At 37.4% G+C, this 19,481-nt stretch overlaps 1 protein-coding gene across 3 annotated transcripts in view; it reads right to left on the bottom strand.

Annotated features, from left to right (window-relative positions):
- Window positions 1-19,481, bottom strand: part of LOC116300739 (CCR4-NOT transcription complex subunit 2) — a 95,187-nt gene that overhangs the window by 30,119 nt on the left and 45,587 nt on the right. For all 3 annotated transcript variants that reach the window (XM_089030920.1, XM_089030921.1, XM_089030922.1), the window contains 3 exons: window positions 14,224-14,319; window positions 3,988-4,197; window positions 1,762-1,820 (listed from right to left, as the gene is read on the bottom strand). In XM_089030920.1, coding sequence (XP_088887046.1) covers window positions 1,762-1,820; window positions 3,988-4,197; window positions 14,224-14,319 — 365 coding nt within the window. The remainder of the gene's footprint in view (window positions 1-1,761; window positions 1,821-3,987; window positions 4,198-14,223; window positions 14,320-19,481) is intronic.

The raw sequence follows: 19,481 nt of genomic DNA, 5'->3' as shown, positions 1-19,481 counted from the left end.
ACCAAAAGACTGAACAAAGCTCAATCAAAGACTGCAGAAAGGTGTGAAGCAGATTGGTGAGTGAAACATTTTATTGCTATATCTTCATCATGACCCCCATACATTCCCTTAATCAAAGGTGACCCATGGTAAGCTGGTGAAGCTTTTCGAGTACCAATGAACTAAGATGATAACAAATGACACTTGGTGACTCATTTCATTGAGGGTATTGCGACCCGAGTAAGGTGATAGTCGGAGTTATGTTTTGTGCAAATAAACTGTTGTCTTTATCAATTAAATTATTGGCTTCTGATTGGCTAGAATCCTTTCTTTTCCAATTTCTGGTTACGAAATTTTTCTACGATTCAGATTATCCTGACCGAGTCTAATCGCCATCCAATATATGACAAACAGGCTGTTTTCGGATTCTTCTTCCAACGTAATGATAAATACGACAATCTCATATCTCAAGCTCCAATAAAAAGAGCATAAAGTAAACTAATAATACTCAAAATATGCTGCTGATTACATGTGAATATGAAGTGATCGAAAATCCAAAATGGCTTCCTCTGCAAACAACGTGCGTGGATTCTTCCAGTGACGTCACTTGGCTACTACAATGGATTCCATGGTTGAGAAGCGTTATCCGAAAAATGCGAAATCTAGCCACCCCAATAGCTCTTCACGAGCTAAAAACCACACACAAGAAACCTTGTTTGGACTGCCTGTGTAGCAATGGGCACCAAAATGGCTGTAGCTATTTCCATCATTTTTATGGTATATATCGAAAAACAGCTACTACGAACCAGTCCAATAAAACCCCTAATCTGGAATTATTGATGACATTTTTACAGTGTGGACTATTCCTCTAACAGAAATTGACAAATTTGGTGAACTCTTTCCACACAACAAGTTTACTTGTGAACCGTCATCAGAAGGAGGTATTTTCAATCGATAATCAAGACGATAAACGGAAAGAGCGCGCGTGTGCAAGTTGATGACGCAAGGGAGTAGGGTAAGGCGAAATTTAAACTGCATCCGGTTACTAAAAATAGGCTAACCAGGAATTTACATGGCGCACGCCACAATAAGAAGTTTCCCTCTCTTATTTATGCTCTCTTGGCTAGACTTGTTACTTTATCTCGTAAGCATGACCATGTTTCGCCACTTTTGATGCAGCTCCATTGGCTTTCAATTCAACTGCGCATTAAATTTAAAATTTTCATTTTTGCATATAAAATAGTAAATGACATTGCTCCTAAATATTCACAAGATTTAGTAGTTCCGTATAAACTGCAACGCAGCCTCCGCTCTGCCAATAAACTGTTATTTAAGGTTCCTTCGTCTAAGCTTCAATATAGCAACCGTGCGTTTCCTATTTGCGCTCTACAGCTGTGGAGTTCTTTGTCATAGCTCGGTTAGACCATAGCTATGGTTAGACAACAAGATGGCTCAGTTTACAAAACCACAACATCATTCGTGCAGCTATCGACAGGTTTTTGGAAATATTTATTTTACAAATTAAATAAAAAAGCGTTGAATTCTCATGATCCAGTGAATGTCTATATAATAAAACAAGAAGGCCTCGTTGGCTATGAGCTCATGTACGACTCGAATTCGTGGAATAACTGTTAAATGTATAGATGTATTAAAAATTATTAGACATTACTATTGTATATTATTAGATTATCAATGATAATTTATTATGATTCGCAATACTAGTATACCTAACAACTAGGGAGGAAACAATCGAGAGTATTGATGGACTGAGCATGAGCTTACCAGAGAACTAACAAGTGGTTTGCTGGTGTCCTGCTGTGAGGTGGCGTCACTGCTCTCACCTGAAGCAAAAATATAATATTTACAGATATCACAGTTGACAGTGGTTCATGGCTGAGTTTATCATGTTATTAAGGCCCGTAAGTTTTCCTTATATGTCATAAAAAAGAATATTTCACTGATGGCTTTGCACCATCACGTGATAGCAACCATGAAAGGAGGCAGGAACAATTTTTACCACTAATTGTAAATTTTCGGCTACGTCTCGTGAGTCCACAACATCGTGACGGCTAGATGACGAAAATCGTGGTAAATAAGAGGACATACTACGGAAAACTGGAGGAAATTGGTTAACGGTCCAATTTGGTTTACGCGAGACAGAATTCAGTCTCCCAGGAGAAAAAGATTCTATTTTTGTGCCTCTTGTCATGGCTGCCATTACATGATGGTGCAAAGCCTCTATAGGTAATAGCCATTGGTCTTTAGTTTATTCAATATTTATTTATTCAATATTTTAAAAGGAACATATAATTTAGCATAGGCTCGTTTAAATAGAGTCGTGTATGAAATAAATATTACATTTACAAAGTAAATAACCCTACATTAATTACAAGTTACATTACGATACAATATAATAACAGTTCAAAACGATAATAATGAAATAAAATAATAATAATAGTTCGAAACAAGGCAATGCGTATGGTTATTTCTAGAGTTTAAAATGGCGCTTAGCCTTTGCCTTAAACTCTCCGAGGTTTGGAATATATCTTATATCTAATGGAAGTTGGTTGAAAATGCGCGCTCTATTTATGCGAAAGCTACCTTGGTATTTGGTCGTTTTAGCTAGTGGAATGCGGAGTAAGTCTCGTTGCCTAGTAAGATAGCTATGGATTTTCCTGGCATGTTTGAATCCCAGGGGGGGTACTCCGCCAGAATTTGGGTAGGGGTGTTCCGCTGGGATTCTGAAAGGGGTACCCTGTTTATGACAAAAAAAACCAAATTTGTAGACCCTGTTTATGACAAAAGATATAATTAATTACACTGAGTTCCCGTTTCAATTATCATGTCATCTCGCGTATCGTTTTTTTACGACCATAATAACCAGTTTTGGTCAATACGAAAGTAGAAACCCTGAATATGACAGGAAACTCAAGAAGAACTTGGAACTTGAGTGAAATTGCATACCCTGTTTATGACAAGAAGCTCCAAAAACCATACCCTGTTCAGCGGATCATCCCCGTATAGTCCATATATGGGAGTACCCCCCCTCCCCCGGGGGTTTGAATTCGCCAATAATGAGGTATTCAGGGGCTAGACTATGAATTGATTTAAAGACTAGGATCGACTTCAAATAGTCTCGTCGCTTCTGCAGGTCAGGTCAGCTGAAGAAGTGAGGCAACTCGGCAATTCTGCCTTCGATGATACTGGCAGCCCGCCGATGGAAAACGTTGGAGCAATAATCAAATAATGGTAGGACCATTGCACAATAAAGTTTAATACATGCATACCAAACTCTTTCCACGAAAGGGTTTGATCTAATATGACTCCTAAGTATTTAAACTTCTCTATTCTTTCGAGATCATGACCATTCGCCTGAACAGTGAAATTACTGACAGGAGCAAGTCGTTGATGCGTACCTAACAACATCAGTTTGGTTTTGCCAATAGACCAAGTTCAAAATTCGCACCGATGTGAGGCTTAAGTTGTGAACAAAGGAATCTGGCGTGATTCGTGACTTTTGAATCACGCAAGATTACTTTGAGTCACGCCAGATCCCTTTGTTCACAACTTAAGCCTCACATCGGTGCGAGTTTTGAATTTGGTCTATATTCAAAGATAAGAAATTAGTGCGCAGCCAACAGATGATATTACCTAAGTCTGAGGTTAAACTATTCTCAATTGTTGCTACTCACTTACTAGCAAAATAAAGTAGTGTGTCATCAGCATATATCTCTATGTTACAGAGGTTTACAGCGCGAGGGACTGATCATTCACATACAAAATAAATAATAGTGGCCCTGAAACGCTATCCAGGGGCACCCCGAAACTGATCGGATAATGGTCAGAGCTAATACCATTAATCCATTAATGCAAACGCTTTGCAACTTATTTGTGAGATATAATCCAAAACATTGCACGGCAGATCTATTAAAGCCAAAGACAGATAGCTTATCTAACATGGTCTTATCTTTAAGTTTTATAACTGCACATAATGTAAATATAATGTACCTTGCTTGTTCAAAAACCCAGAACCAGGTAGAGCAGGGAAGTCCTCATTCAGGATAGAGAAATCAGGTTGGGGTTCTGCTGGTTTTGATACTACTCCATAGGATGGCCTGCTTGGTGCTGACCCACTGCTGCCACTGTCTAACATCCTGTTGGCTAAAGCTGGAAACTCTGACAAATCCAGTGCACTACCCCCAGGGGAAATATTCTCTCCTGAAACCAGTTTCAATTACAGTTAATGGTTTTCATTTGCTAATATTTATAATTATAATAATAATAGTAATTTAATGTTTCATGAGTATAATATTCTCAGTGCCTACAATGCACAAGAATATATATGAGTGTGGAGTAGCCAAAAAAATGGCTACTGTAGAAGATTGAACAGCGGTATACCCATGCACACTGCAGGTAACGAACACCACATCATGCCTAGGGTTGGGCGGGCGGGTCACGCACAATCTTGATGTCACTGGCACGAATGTGTGCAAACACAGGATTGGCTGTAATTTATTCGATCAAAGGCTTTTGGGATATCCATCGTTGTGCTAATTTTATGTTTTATTTTGAGTAGAACCGGGATGGTTTTCATCTGGTTATCGATCGCGGTTATGCCGTCAATAGAGTTTTAGATTGACGTTCACGGCAAACGTGTTACTTCAGTTGATCAGTGAAAAATTCTCTTAAATAACTGAAAAGGAATCGCAAAAAAATCCAAGTGGTAAAAAAACAAAAGAATTTTTTTTTGTGATATGAAAGATATGAAAGAGGTAAATTAAAATACAGGAAAACGATGAAAACGTGGTCACGTTTGCCGTTTGCGGGAGGAAAAAAGTCTATCTAAAACTCTCAAATTACACGTATACGCTGTATCGGTGCTATGGAATTTACGATAGGTAGTTTGCATTTTGGCGTAAAGATGGTTGGTGGTGAGTAGTAGTAATTCAGCTGGATGGCCACTATTCTTTCTAATGTCTTCGGAAAAAAAGATAGATTAGAGATAGGCCGGTAGCTCACAAAGTCTTCTCGGTCAAGGGACTTCTTTCAAAAATTCCTTGCATCAGGGAGATGTTCATGATGGTTGTAATATGAGGAAGAAGGAGGAAGAAGCTCATGAATGGATACTTTCAGGAACGATGTGGGAATGGGATCCAGAGGACAAGGTTTCGTTGAGGATGACATAATAGTTTTCTTGACCAAAGAGGCAGAAACACGATGGGAAAAAATATTAGCAGCACAATGCTTATATTCGCTATGCAAGGGACTGGTGAGAACAGTTATAAATTTGCTGAGAAAAGTACTTGTGTAGTGATTGGCTTTTCACATGGAAAATGATCCAAATTTAATGAATGGGTCACAAAATTCATGAGACTCCTAACAACTTCTCACTTCAGCAAAATTATTTTCCTGTATTAATACGAGAGCAACCTCACTACCTATACGTCGAGTATTAGGACAATTAATTAGATTATTTTGCAGTGATCTATCAAAAATAACTTGAGCAACAGATTAATGTTTTTCTTTTATCTTAAGAGTGCAAATAATTAATCCCGTGAAACACTAATTACTAAATAATACAAAATAGTGCTAATTAAACAATAGAAAACAATGGAATTTGCATGAAATTGTGCTATTTAGTATTACTAAAGTTTCACGGTTATATTGTTTGCACTCTAACAATAATTTGAAAACCATGTCAGTTTTAAGGTAGATCCATACTAATTCAGAACAAATTTTGCTCGACTTTATTCTCGCTTGATTCCCAAAACTAGCACCTCAATCTAGCTGCATTTTTCATATATTGTGATTTGATTATCCTAAATTCAAATGTACTTTTTGTAATTTACTTTTTTTTCCATATTTTCCATTTTAAGTCCAAGTGGAATCATGAGCACAGCGAGTGGTTTATTGTTAAGTTTTGAACATTTTAGACGTCACCTATGATTATTAACCTAAGAATATAGTCAATGGAAATCTATGAGCGTTTGGTTTTACACAATAGCAAAATCAAAAAACATCTAAAAACAAGGAAATGTTTTAAAAGAAAAACGGCTTCATGAGCGCGCACTGGCTCCGTGCGTATGCGATTCTTCATTTGGCCTCTTATTGATCAAAGCTGTCAGCCAATCAGATCACGAGATTACACTCTATTCTTGTAAAAAGATCGATTTACTGAAGGTTGTTGGTAACCTCAAAATGAGAGTTTTTCTAAAAATCACATTTTCCCCGTTCTCTTCAAAATGGCGCCATATCTTACTTCCAACATTCTACATCAATAGACCATAGCTTTATATAGATTGTAGGGAAACTTCTACAGTTGGCCTATCCAAACTTTGGAGAGAAAATACTTTAAAGTAAGGTGTATCTATTCTTCGATTGCAAGTTACGTCATCGTAGTCTCTCGGGGGAGGGTTGGTGCCATTTAATAAAAGTTTTCTCATCCATTGTTAACCACCAAAATGGCTGACACGTTTTGTCTTTTGACTCTCTTGGGAATGCCTGCAGCCCATCAATACAGGCTCGTTGCTGGAGACTATTTGAAGGTTATTTGCATAGCAAGAGGTTATTCAGGGATTACAACATCATCATAATAATAATAATAATAATAATAATAATAATAATAATAATAATAATAATAATAATAACTATATTAACGTGTCTTTCAATATCCCTAGTGCAACTGGTATGTTATACATGAATTATATGTGTAGATAATAAAATAATAGCTGTGTACCACAGGTTCGCACTCCCGCCAAATCAGACGCCCCACGTCTATCCAGACACTGAAACTACTATCAGGACATCTGAGTTCGCGGGTATGGAAAACTGCAGCACACTGCATTACCCATAAAATTAAATTATTCAATAGAACAAGTAGAGACATGAATTAATTTAGACACAAAAAGCAGTCTTTACACTCCTGAGTAGAGATAGCATTCATGGCCAAGTCCAACTTCCTTACTTGGTTTCTAAATATATTAATTGATTTATCCATTTTGAGCGATTTATCAAGCTTTGACCAAATGAAAGGACCCATATACCTTATACTGTGCCTCCCATAGCCCTTTTCTGAGATACACCGGAAGTGTACGAACGCAAAGCATTAAGGTCTAGATTCGGTACAAACAAATATAGGAAAAACCTGTGAATGTTCCAGGTTTTGCCACGAATCTTTACTCAATCTCCACGAATCAGCCAGCAAGTGTTAAATCGTGCTTCTGTTTTACGCTAAATGGCCATGGATGTGAATACTAAAGACTTTTTTGAAGTGAAAAATGATGAACTTGGTTCTTTCTTGCAAAAGCGAGGAATCCCGTTTCACGATACTTGCCGGGGTAGCGAATAATCTGGCTTTCCCTCTCCGCCCGAAACCTGAAAATATTTAAGCTGATCTCCAAAAGGATAAAGAAAATCTCTTAATCTTAGAAAACGGTCTTATCAAGCTTCCAGGCTTCCAAATCAGTCGAAATTGAACAATCTTCCCAGTACCACAGGTCTAGATGTCATTATGTCCGATTATGTTTGTTGATAAACGTAAATAATCTTATGAATAAGAACTCTATCACTAAGAATTAATCCGTTTGGTTTAAACTATAGAGAAATAGGTCCTTAAAAGATATGTCTGATTGCTCATTACATTGCATTTGGAAAGGAAAGCTCTAAATTATCCCATGAACGATTAAATATTGATGTTGATGTTGAACAAACGAAGGCCCTTAAAGATGGGGAAAGTTTACTGCTGTCAGGCCACGTAAGGAAAGCAGAAATGCATCAAATCAGTCCAAACCTCAAGTATTGTTTCTATAGAGTTAAAGTTATGGTCCTTTAGCTATGGTAAACCCGGCAATGTCCAGGACTTAAGACCCATACATGGTGTGGGTAGAACTTCATATTGAAGCAGCATATTGTGCATGCCCTGCAGGGTATGCTATAATGATATAATAATATTATGATATAATGCTATAATGATGTCTTTTTAAGAATAAAAATATCAGTATTTGAAAAAGTATATACAATACAGAGTGTCTATAAGGAGTAAAATGGGAACTGGGATTTGCCTTTTTTGGGGGTTGGGAAATGGGATTAGGATCCCCCTTCAGGACCCTCATGCACCATAAGATAATTTAAAAGCTAATCTATAACTTGTATCTCAATATTACTGCAAAATATCTTACATGATAGGTAATTTAGTTTCCATTTGTAAGGGGATGTGATTTAATAAAACAATTTAAAGACACATTCTTTGTATTGTTATTACTACTACTATTATTTATTTTATTTATTCATTTTTGCAGTTTGAGAGGATTTTGCAAGGCATTTCTTAATCTTATTGTAAGAGAGGTAGAGCAGGGTTGCAATATTGTCTGCACTTCAAAACCTCAACAGTGGCACAAACCTAAATCAAAAGGCAAAATCCTGACTTCGTTTAAAATGTTGCTGTTCACTAAGCCAAAGGCCAATTTCATACTACTCCTAATGATATTTCCCATACTCAAAGTGATTACTGCACACCACAGTAGATGGAGTTAGTTTAGACATTCCTTTTCGGTATAATAAATCGGCCCACTTCTTGTACCATGACTTTTGGGACATGCATGGAATTTGATGGTTGATGTATCGCCAAGATTCTCTTTTACATGTAGCATGTCTATCGAAATTAACAATACGATAAGTCAGTTTGTTTCTATCGGATTTATTGCATATAATGAACAACATACCTCTCCCAAAATTCTCAGAAAATACTATGAATTATTATATCTTACTTTTCCTTTTATCTTGTATCATTACTGCAGCCAAAAACTGCACAGCGAGGCATATTGTCATCCGTGTTTTCACTATACGTTCTCTTCAAGATGGTATGTTGATCGTATTTGTACCGAATCTAGACCATAATGCTTTGCGTTCGCTCACTTCCGGTGTATCTCAGAAAAGGCCTATATGTTATAGTGTTAAATCTTGTTAATGCGCGACAGAAGTGCCAGACGGTATGGCAATACGTGAGTTGCGATAATAATAATAAATTACATTTATAAAGCGCAGATTAGCACAAGATGTTCATCTGCGCTGAATAGACTGGTGGGCCGAACCCCATATCGTAAAGGTACGGGCATTTCTGTCTGATTTATGGCAACATACTTATTCTTGTTAATTAAAGTATGCTGATTTCAAAAACCAATGTTGCCAAGTTGGATTTTAACGCTAAAGCTATGTTTTTAAGCATTTAAAATGTGACGTCAAGACTGAGCATGAAAACGAGGCTTTAAAGTATTTCATGCTTTGGACTCTACAGGGACGACTCAAATGAACTTTTATACATCTCCAATGAAGCAAACAATCATTCTAAACAATATCAGATGCTTTTAGGCGGAAATGGCAGGTCACGTGACAAATCGTGAATGGGGAAGTAAAAATTGTAATTCAATAAGTTACATCAAATTTTTTCAGCAGAATTGAAAAGTTTTAAACGTTTTTTGAAAGTATTGATACAATAACATCCTAAAACTTGTTTACTAAATAAATCCGACAATTACGTGACCCATGTCATTATAAGGAATTATCGATATGTCGTCTACACTTTAGCGCATATATTTCTACTTACCTGCTGTACCTAGTCCACCAGCTATTTTAATAAACATTGATACATTCGTTACTTGTGGAATTTTTGCAACTACAAAGTCCAGTGCACACAATTTTTGACTTTCGACACTTGCATCGTTGTGTTGCACAGCCAGTCTTGCAATTATTGCAGGAGATCGACGCAAGCATTGGGAATCGGGTCCAAAGTCATAAGAACTGGTACCAGGTAGTCGTCTTTGATCGTCCATCCTGACTCCTCTGGTTGAGGTAATATTGGACGTGCAATGTGAGCTTGACGCCATATCATAGCTTGATAATGCGCTCTCATTGTATGGTGCTTCAATGCGTCGCTCGTAGGCGGGAGCTTGTCTGGGGCCACAAATTTGGCAAATAAGTTAAAGTGAGCCTTGTCAGTTGAATCTGCCTCTGTCTTGTATATCTTACACACAAATCTCTCCACACCGTTTAGTTCATGCAGTCCCAGCGTTCCCGCGCCTAGCGGAAGGAGGAGCTCAAAGTGTTCTTGAAAAACTTTCCATGCGTTCTTCTTTGAATGGCCACACAAAAAAGAGGTTTTATCACACCCAGTGATTGCATGGAATTGTAAAAGAGCATGCTCTGAAGCTGGAGGAAGGTTGTTAAATACCTCTTGTAAGGGGATATACTTCGGTTTCTTGGAGGTTCCAGCCCAAAGCCAGACTTTTGAAGTGATGTGTTCATTATGAGCCAAAAGAAGGAAGTAGAACATCTGTATCCCGTGCCGATATGACAATATTGACCACTGTCCCTTCTTGGTGTATGGCATGCAAAACAAAACGAGTGTCTGCTTCTTCGTGAGTAGATCGCAAAGCTTCTACATTTACTCTACTGTCAGAACATTGCACTTCTTCTTCATCATGAAACCCACCAGAAACTATAAGGGTTTTCTGTGGAGGTGCTTGTGCGATTAATTCTTCTGAAAGAAATCGAGCTAAATTGGCTTTGTTATCGCCAAGTGCAAGGACGTTTGACCAGTTAGTAGGTAATGGCACGTTTCTTCCTTCAATCACTCTTCGAACTGAACGTGTGTTCTTTGAACGTCGAGCCCTTGTACAGGCTTTGATGGACATCTTTCTATATCTATCAAATAAAACGTCAACTCTTTCAAAGATAGACCCTGCCTTGGCGAGCACGACTCTAACAAAAGTGTCAGAGAAGTCACCAAATGTCTTTGCTTTTTCTGGCTTACCTATTGCTGCTACTAATGCAAAGCCATCGATCATCAACGCTGAACGTCCGTCTAGAGTAATAGAGGCTGGGCAACATATTATTTTGTATTTGATTACCTGCTAAGCGCACTCTCATCGTGTTGTTGAAGTGGGCAACATTAAGAATTGCCTTGCTAACACTAAAGGAACTAACACAAAATAAATGATCCTTAGGCTTTGACATAGCTGGCAAAACATGCACAAATTCCAATCCATGGGCGATACCGATTTCATCGACGTTATTCCTGCTGAACTCTCCAAACGATCGTCAGTGTTCTTCCTACGTTTAGAGGGATTGCTGCTGCTACTTCTGCTGTCAGCCAAGCGCTCAATTTTTCCTTTATGCGTAAAGTCAGAGTAACCTTTTTCTATGCCATACAACGTCAGGTGTATCAGATGGAGAGGTTTGCGTGACACAGGAAATGCGCTCGATTGCTTCCTCGTATTTAGAGTCGCTGAGGTCATATCTAGCCTTTGCAGCTTCCTGTAATCTATTAAGGCCTCTTATAGTACCCCTTTGAAGATCTTCAACACTATCAGTTAAGCAAATGATGCATAATTCAGGCCCATAGCTAGGATTTTTGTTTGGGGGGTGCTAATTTACAAAAAGTGGACCAACCATATACTTTATTTTTTTAAAGTCCCATAGGACGCATAGGTATAGATAAATTATTAAAGTAAAATTGATTTTTTTTTACTTAGTTTTACGTGAAAATATCATACCAGCCAAAATCTCACTTGCTTAAAAAGCGGACCTTTAGCTCGCGTGGTGGGGTGCGAACGCATGTGCTTGCTATCTGATTGTCTAAAGATAAGTTAGTGTCAAAGATAGTTCCAAGATTCCTGACAGAAGATGAGGGCTTGATTGAAGAATTGCCAACAGTGAGCTGCTCAATTGATTGCTTGGACAGTTGCTGTCGCGTGCCAATGATCATGAACTCTGTCTTCCCATCATTCATTTTCAATTTGCTGCATGTCATCCATCCTTGAATATCTCTGATGCAGTTCGTTATAGTATCCGTAGCTTCATTTTGGCTGTCCATGTGTCCTGGCTTGAACGAGAGGTAAAGTTGGCTATCATCCGCATAAGCATGAGCTTTTACCGAGTGTTTGTTTAGAATCTTGAACAGGTCACTGGCGTAGATGATAAAGAGAAGAGGCCCTAAACAGCTTCCTTGAGGCACACCGCTTGTGATGCTGAACTTTTTAGATACACATCCGTTGATAGAGACACGTTGGCTTCGGTCAGAGAGGTACTCATTGAACCACAATAGAGCAGGTTCTGAAATGCCCAGGTTAGATTTGAGGTGAGCTATAAGAATATCGTGGTCGATAGTATCGAACGCAGCACTCAGGTCAAGGAATACTAGCAATGTTACATTCTGTTTGTTCATATCAAGCAGGATGTCATTAAACACTTTCAGCAATGAGGTCTCCGTGCTGTGATCTTTGCGATATGCTGACTGCAATGTTGGATAAAGATTATTACAGGTCATGTGCTTATGAAGTTGTTGAAATACTGCCTTTTCAGTAAGTTTCGATACGTAGACAAGGTTGCTGACAGGACGAAGGTTAGCAAAAGAAGTATCAAGCTCTACTTTCTTCAGTCTTGGCTGTACAATTGCTTCTTTCCATACATCTGGGAAGCAGTTCTGCTGAAGAGAGATGTTTATCATAGTGGTTATTACTGGTAAAATAGTAGGAATACAGCGTCCAGCGTACATGACTTCTTTGGCAATGAAGAAAGCAGGCTAAGAACATCCTCTTCTGATAACAGTTCAAAGTGAGTGAATTCTCTAACTTGAGAGTCAGTGACATCTAGGCAAGGCCCTTGGTGAGTCATAGGACAAACATCAAGTTCATAACGAATTTTCGCGATCTTCTGTATGAAGAACTCTCCAAGATCGTTAGCAAGTTGGTTATTATCCTTGTAATCAGGTAAGGACAGTCGTTGTTCCTTGAAAAGAAGACGCTTAGTTGCTTGAAACAATAAATGATTTATAAATCCTTAACTTAGCTATTGTTGGCAACATATTTCTGAGCCTCATAAGCACCCCCACTTTCTTCGCAACCTTGCTACAGATATCCCTTATGTGATAGTTAAAGTTTGAATGTTCATCAATAGAAACCCCTGATAATTTAATTTCAGTTTTACATTTGATTTCCTGATTCATCATGTTTATGTTCATCTCCTTATTCTTGTGCTTTGGTCCCAAGCACATGGACTGAAATTTATCCTGGTTACATTTGAGTAAGTTGTCTTTATACCAGTCAGCGATATGCCTTCCTTCATCGTTTAGGGCTTCCTCAACTTTCTTGATCTCTTTGCCACACGATTACACTTGGTGGTCATCAGCGTACATGATAAGGCTGGACTTGTCTATATTATGGACTAGATCATTTTGAAATATGTTCCATAATAGGGGTCCCAGATTTGATCCCTGAGGACATCCCCTTTTAACGTCTTGCCATTCACTCAGAATATCTGCACCCATCCTGACTCTATTTTTTCTTTCCTTGAAATACGACCTTAATAGTTCTCTTGCGCTATCAGCAAAGAGGTAAGCCTCAAGCTTCGCTAACAGTAACGGGTTATGAAGAGAGTCAAATGCCTTTGATAGGTCTGTTGATAGAACTCCAAAAAAGTTTTTTCCATCCAGCGCCGTTTTCCAATCCTTCACTAACTTGACCAGTGTGGTTTCGCAGCTGTTCCTTTTGCGATAAGCAGTTAAGTTATTGTTTAGGCGGGGCTCCATGAAGCCAGTCACTTGTCTACTGAGCAATTGCTCAAATACTTTGCCCACAGCACTGGGAACTGTTACAGGTCTATAGTTTACCACATCTCTTTGATTATCTTTCTTGTACACCGGCACCCAGATGCCCTTTTTCCATTCTGCAGGCCAATAGCCCTCTGCGATACAGCCGTTGTAGATTTTTGTTAATGATGGCGTTAAAGCCTCACTCATCATATGAAGAATCTTGGGAGGTACATTGTCATGACCTGCACTTAACTCAGAGAATTTAAATTTTCGGCCATACCCATACATGAGACCTACCCTGAATGTGTCACTTTGTCTGTTGAAATGTGCAGGTCAAGATGGAACAAAACAATGCCCAATACCTAAAGGCTTCTTCTGATTTTTCATTTTAATAGTTCTTACAAACTTATTCGCTACAAAAGCAAATATTCAAAATGTAAGGCAATCACATTTTCTATAATAAGTGCATTAGTGTTCATCCATTATGTGCACAGATTTTTTTGGATATTGTTTTTGTTCGTTAGTTGTTGTTGTTGCTTTGTATAAAACCAGAGAAAATGGGGCAAAAGGTTCTTACCAATTTTTCCCCCAAAGAATTCGCAAAAGTAAAAAATGGTTACAAAGTAGAGATTTACAATGACATGAAATAATGATCTTACCATATCGACTCCCTTGTCTGAAGTCTCTAAATACGGATGCCGACTGGAACGGCTGTCTGCGTCCAGGTGGTGATGGCAATCTACCTCCCATTTGATCTGTTAGACAATGTACATAATTGCAAATTATTAATTAAAAACAAAATTGATAATTAAAAGACATTTAATGACTAATAAAAAGAAAAACCATTCAACCCCTTGATCAACCATTCAACCCCTTAATCAACCATTCAACCCCTTAATCAACCATTCAACCCCTTATTCAACCATTCAACCCCTTAATCAACCATTCAACCCCTTAATCAACCATTCAACCCCTTATTCAACCATTCAACCCCTTAATCAACCATTCAACCCCTTAATCAACCATTCAACCCCTTATTCAACCCCCCTTATTCAACCATTCAACCCCTTAATCAACCATTCAACCCCTTATTCAACCCCCCTTATTCAACCATTCAACCCCTTATTCAACCCCCCTTATTCAACCATTCAACCCCTTAATCAACCATTCAACCCATTATTTAACCATTCAGTCCCACATTCCACCCCTTATTCAATCATTCAGTCCCGCATTCAACCATTCAGTCCTGCATTCATACCCGTAAGCCTGGGATACCTGTTTGTTATCATGCTCTATAACAGTTCTACTGACCATTGACATGTCAGCTTCTAACACGCCTGAATTTGACAATGAGTTATGTATGTACAGATATGGTATTTGGCTGGTTTCCTGAAAGCTGATCCACTATCCTACCAGCTTCTTTCAAGGATGATGCAAGATTTTGAAGGTTTTTCCCGTTGTTAACACTCCATACATACATTACATATTTATTAATCCTATTAGTGATTTCACTGTACAGGATGCTAAAAGTCAGCTAATACAAGATAGAGGGAATAACTAAATTAAGTTGATTAATAGCTATGGCTATGTAATACATATTATTATTTATATTAAATGCTAACATTAACAATTTATATGAAAAAAAAAGAATAAATAATAAATGACTCTTAACATTTAACTGCAAAGATTTCAATGATTTAGCAAGTACAGTCTCCGCTGGTAGACTGTTCCATAAACGTAATATTCTAGGAAAAAAGAAAACTTATAGGTGTTTGAATGTGCATAAATATGTCTAAATTTGAAAGAATGATTTGCCCTAGTTTTGGAATGTGAAAATTGCACAGAGCTTGGAAGAGATAGATTAATTAAGTTATTTACTGACTTGTACATTATTGATTATTGATAAAGAGTTTCTCCGTTATTCAAGGCTGACCCAACCCAGGGAGTGTGTCATTGCTGTTACACTTGAATAGTAAGAGTAATCAGAAAATACAAATCTAGCAGCAGACCGATTAATGAACTCCAAGAAGTTAATATTCGCTGTTTTTCAAATGGTGACCAACAAGGTGAAGCATATTCAACACTTGATCTTACTAATGAATTATAAGCTTGCTCTTTCACATATTTACTACGGCTAAATAAATTTCTACGTAATAGCAGAGCTCCCGCGCGGACCAAAGGCCCGCGCGAGCGGAGCACCATACTAAGAAAAAATGGTAAACCATCGAGTTGATTTTTCATGGCTTGGCTGACGTCACTTCCGTCCGTCCGTCCGTCAGTCCATCCGTCTTTCCGTCCGTGTATACAACACAGGAATCCCGCTTGATGTCAAAGCAAAACTACTCACAAATGCGGCTCTCAAATGCACAGAAAAAATCGCTCTAGGACGAGTCATAGACCAAAAACAATTTTAAAAAACTTTCATGTAGTCAAAGTTGGATCAAAAATCGTTTTTCAAGAATTCAGGTGTGTTTTTTTAGCAAACAATCGTATATTATTATTATTTTTGACAAGTATTTTTCTCAACGAATCGACAAATCGAAGACTTTCTCTCAAAACTTTATATATTTTTATAGATAAGCTTAATTCATTTTAATGTTGGAGGAAATATAACACGGAGAGCATATTACGACAACAAATATTCGTCCTTTATTTAGCTTTGTAAATCTTTTACAATTCGGTTGTTTTTAACCAACTATCGTATATTTTTCGTTCAAAAAAAAGCATTCAATAATTTTATATCTTTCTACCAATATTTTATTTATTTTTTAATTAAATATAAATTTTTACCAAATATTCAACTGTTCATTAAGCTGTTCGAGCAAGTATAATTATAAAAATGAGTTTAAATTTGTGTTTTTGAGAGATGTTATTGTATAAAGACAGACTTTCACTTTAAAAATCTAAGAAATAGTCAAAAACATTTACAAACGCCAATTTACTTACAAAGAAATGAGTCATTTTGTATTTTGCATTGCCTTTTGCATTATTTTCTATTTTGTCTCAGTTGTTCTTGTCAAGTTTAAATGTATGTAAGCTTTGTTTTTGGAAAACTGTAAAAGACCTAAATTAATTAAACCTAATGTTTTGCTCACCTTAACCGCCAGTTTTAGTCTTGGTTTGCCCTAAATCTCCAGATTTTCGATTGCCATGAAAGACATCCGAGGTAAATTTCACTAAACTTGATATTGTATTGGATTATCTGTAGTTATCTTTCGTTTTTTTTTTAAGTAAAAGAGATTCAAAACCTAAAACTGTCGGCCTTGGAAAACTTTGTCGAAGAATTTTCTAAGAACAAAACTAGCCCCTGGGGGTGGTGGTGAGTTGTGTACAAAATTCCTAAGTGGGAGAGTATACTCGTGCAAAAAAAAAAAAAAAAAAAAAAAAACGAAAACGAAAACCAATGTAGGGCATTTCGATTCGATTTCACTGCATGTTTTTTATTATGGGAGAAATTATGTTCATCTCGAATAAGAAATAATTGAAGATTTTTTCCCCGGTCTTATTTTTACCTTTCAGTTTCATTCACATTCGAGAGCTCCGCTTTTAGGCAGTGCCTAAATATATATTAGTCCTAGTATCTTAGAAGGTTTAGAAAGGATCTCTCTAAGCTGTGTGTCCCATTTTGAATAAAGATGCTAAGATATTTATGGGAGGATACTACCCCTAGACGTTTTCTTGCCATTATATAATAGAGACCTTTAGATCCGACGACGAGTAAGAAAACGAGTACGAGTACGAGTTTCTAACTTTTCAAGATTGGCACTGTCATTTCGCATTTGTGGTTGTGTACGTAGATTGAAAATTTCAATTGTAAAAAATCGAGAATCGACTACGATTTGGTGTTAACCACGTGTACAGGACCAATTTTAAAACTCGTACTCGAGATCTCGTACTCGTCGTCGGATCTAAAGGTCGCTAATTGTTATTGATAGCATGATCTGACCTAGATCTAGTTATAGTCATGTTACATTTACCTAAGTTAAGGTTCATCTACCAGGCATTTGCCCTTTGAGAGATAGAGTCAATGTCATTTTGAAAGATGACTTGGTCTTGAGGGCTCCGTATTTCACAGTACATGACAAAAGCCCTTTGGTGTGGAACGCTGTCAAAGGCCTTGGCAAAATCTAGTAATAGGAAATCAGTTCTAATGCGTTTGTAAAAGAAGAGAACCAGTCATCCAGAACACTTAATAGCTGGGTTAATGTAGAGAAACCCTTTCGAAAGCCATGTTGATAAGGTGTCAAGATGCTGTTTGCTGAGAAGTGTTTTGACATTGACAAACTTGGGTTTTGGATACCAAAGAACTCTGGACAAACAGGTATCCCTGGCTTACGGGTTTGAATACAGGACTGTCGTGTAACGTTCGTAATCAGATGACGTAAGGCGATCGGTAAACGTTCAATTATCGATCTGCTAACATCTTAGTGACGAAGCGCAGCGAAGTGCAGTGATACATTTGCATATTCAGGCCCATCACAATAACTCGTTTCTACACTTCGCGTATCCACGAGTTAAAAAGGGTATTTCATGACCGGTTTAAAAATAATTATAAAATAAAATAAATGGCATTTAGCAGTGGCATTTCTACAGAGTAGCTATTCATCCACTGTAATTCTGTGAATCAGAATGAAAGTCTTCTTTTGTTTGCCGACAGGACCGCGAGATAGGAGGTGAACGAAACTGCTTTGTCTTGAACGCCGGAAAAACATACGATAGTTGATTTCAAAAAGCCGAATTCTTGAAGATTTATAGAGCTAAACAAGGGGCGAATATTCGTTGTAATATGTTCTCCCTTTTATATTTCATTGAGCATTAAAATAATTTAAGCTTATTTATAGAAATATTGAAAGTTTTGAGAGAGTCTTTGATTTGTCGATTCGTCGAAAGAAACTGCTTGTCATAGAAAGTAAAAATATGCGATTGTTTGCTTAAAAACCCCACATACATTTTTTCACTGAATGGTTTTCATTATGGGGGACATTGTCTTCATCTCGAGGGAGAAAAACAATTGAAGATTTTTTCCCTTTCATCTTTCGCCTTTATCTAAGTTGGGCTCCCTATGTCTATTGGGAGAGCCGCATTTCGGCGGTGCCTAAATTTATATATTAAGGTGGCTGGACCCCCTCACGCTTGACCGCTACCGTCCACGTTTGGAACGCTGGTGCATAAACGTGTTTTATCCGACTGCAAATCTTTTTTGCACATAAGCCACATAAAGATTGAATTAATGTTTGATGCAGTTTTTAGTGAGATCGGACGTCATAACATGTGATCATGATGAAATATTTGTTTTCGTTTAGAGAGCAATTTTAGCCTTGCAGAGTGTTCAACACTAAAATGCTTCATACCACATAATTATATACTAGATGCCTCCATTTGTAGGGATTTTTGAAAAAACCTATCTAGCTAATTATAAGATATTTGAGATTATTTAAATATAGTGCATAATCTACTTCAAAACTAAACAATGGATTTGATACAGCCGAAATTAATATTTCAGAGCTATATATTCACAAAAGTAATAATAATAACAATAATTTAAAATTCTATAGCGTTAGTATCCGCTAGTACAATAACGCTTTACAGTTTTTTATTTTAATTTTTTTTAGTTTTAGTTTTTTATGAGTCATTGCTCATTTAGTTTTACTCTGTATCTAGTTTTAAAAGGAACATTTTGAAGGCAATCGACTTATGCGATTTTGTGAAAAGTATTCTTGGTTTGCAATCAATCCCAAGAGAGCACAATAACAAAAGGGATGTCCGCCATGTTGGAAGATATAACAAAATAATTCATTTTAAAAATCTTTTGTCAAATTCTTCCAACATCGCAGCTATGACGTCTATTGCAAACGAAGAATAATGCATAAGACGGGGGAAACATTTGATGCGCACTTTGCATTGCAGTTTTCTAGTC

This window comes from Actinia tenebrosa, unplaced genomic scaffold (genome assembly GCF_029948245.1).
Source record: "Actinia tenebrosa isolate PJP-AT-01 unplaced genomic scaffold, QUT_ActTen_1.0 PGA_scaffold16__25_contigs__length_10494907, whole genome shotgun sequence".
Lineage (NCBI taxonomy): Eukaryota > Metazoa > Cnidaria > Anthozoa > Actiniaria > Actiniidae > Actinia > Actinia tenebrosa.
Note: the sequence above shows the minus strand (reverse complement) of the source record. Positions and strands in the feature narration are given on the sequence as shown.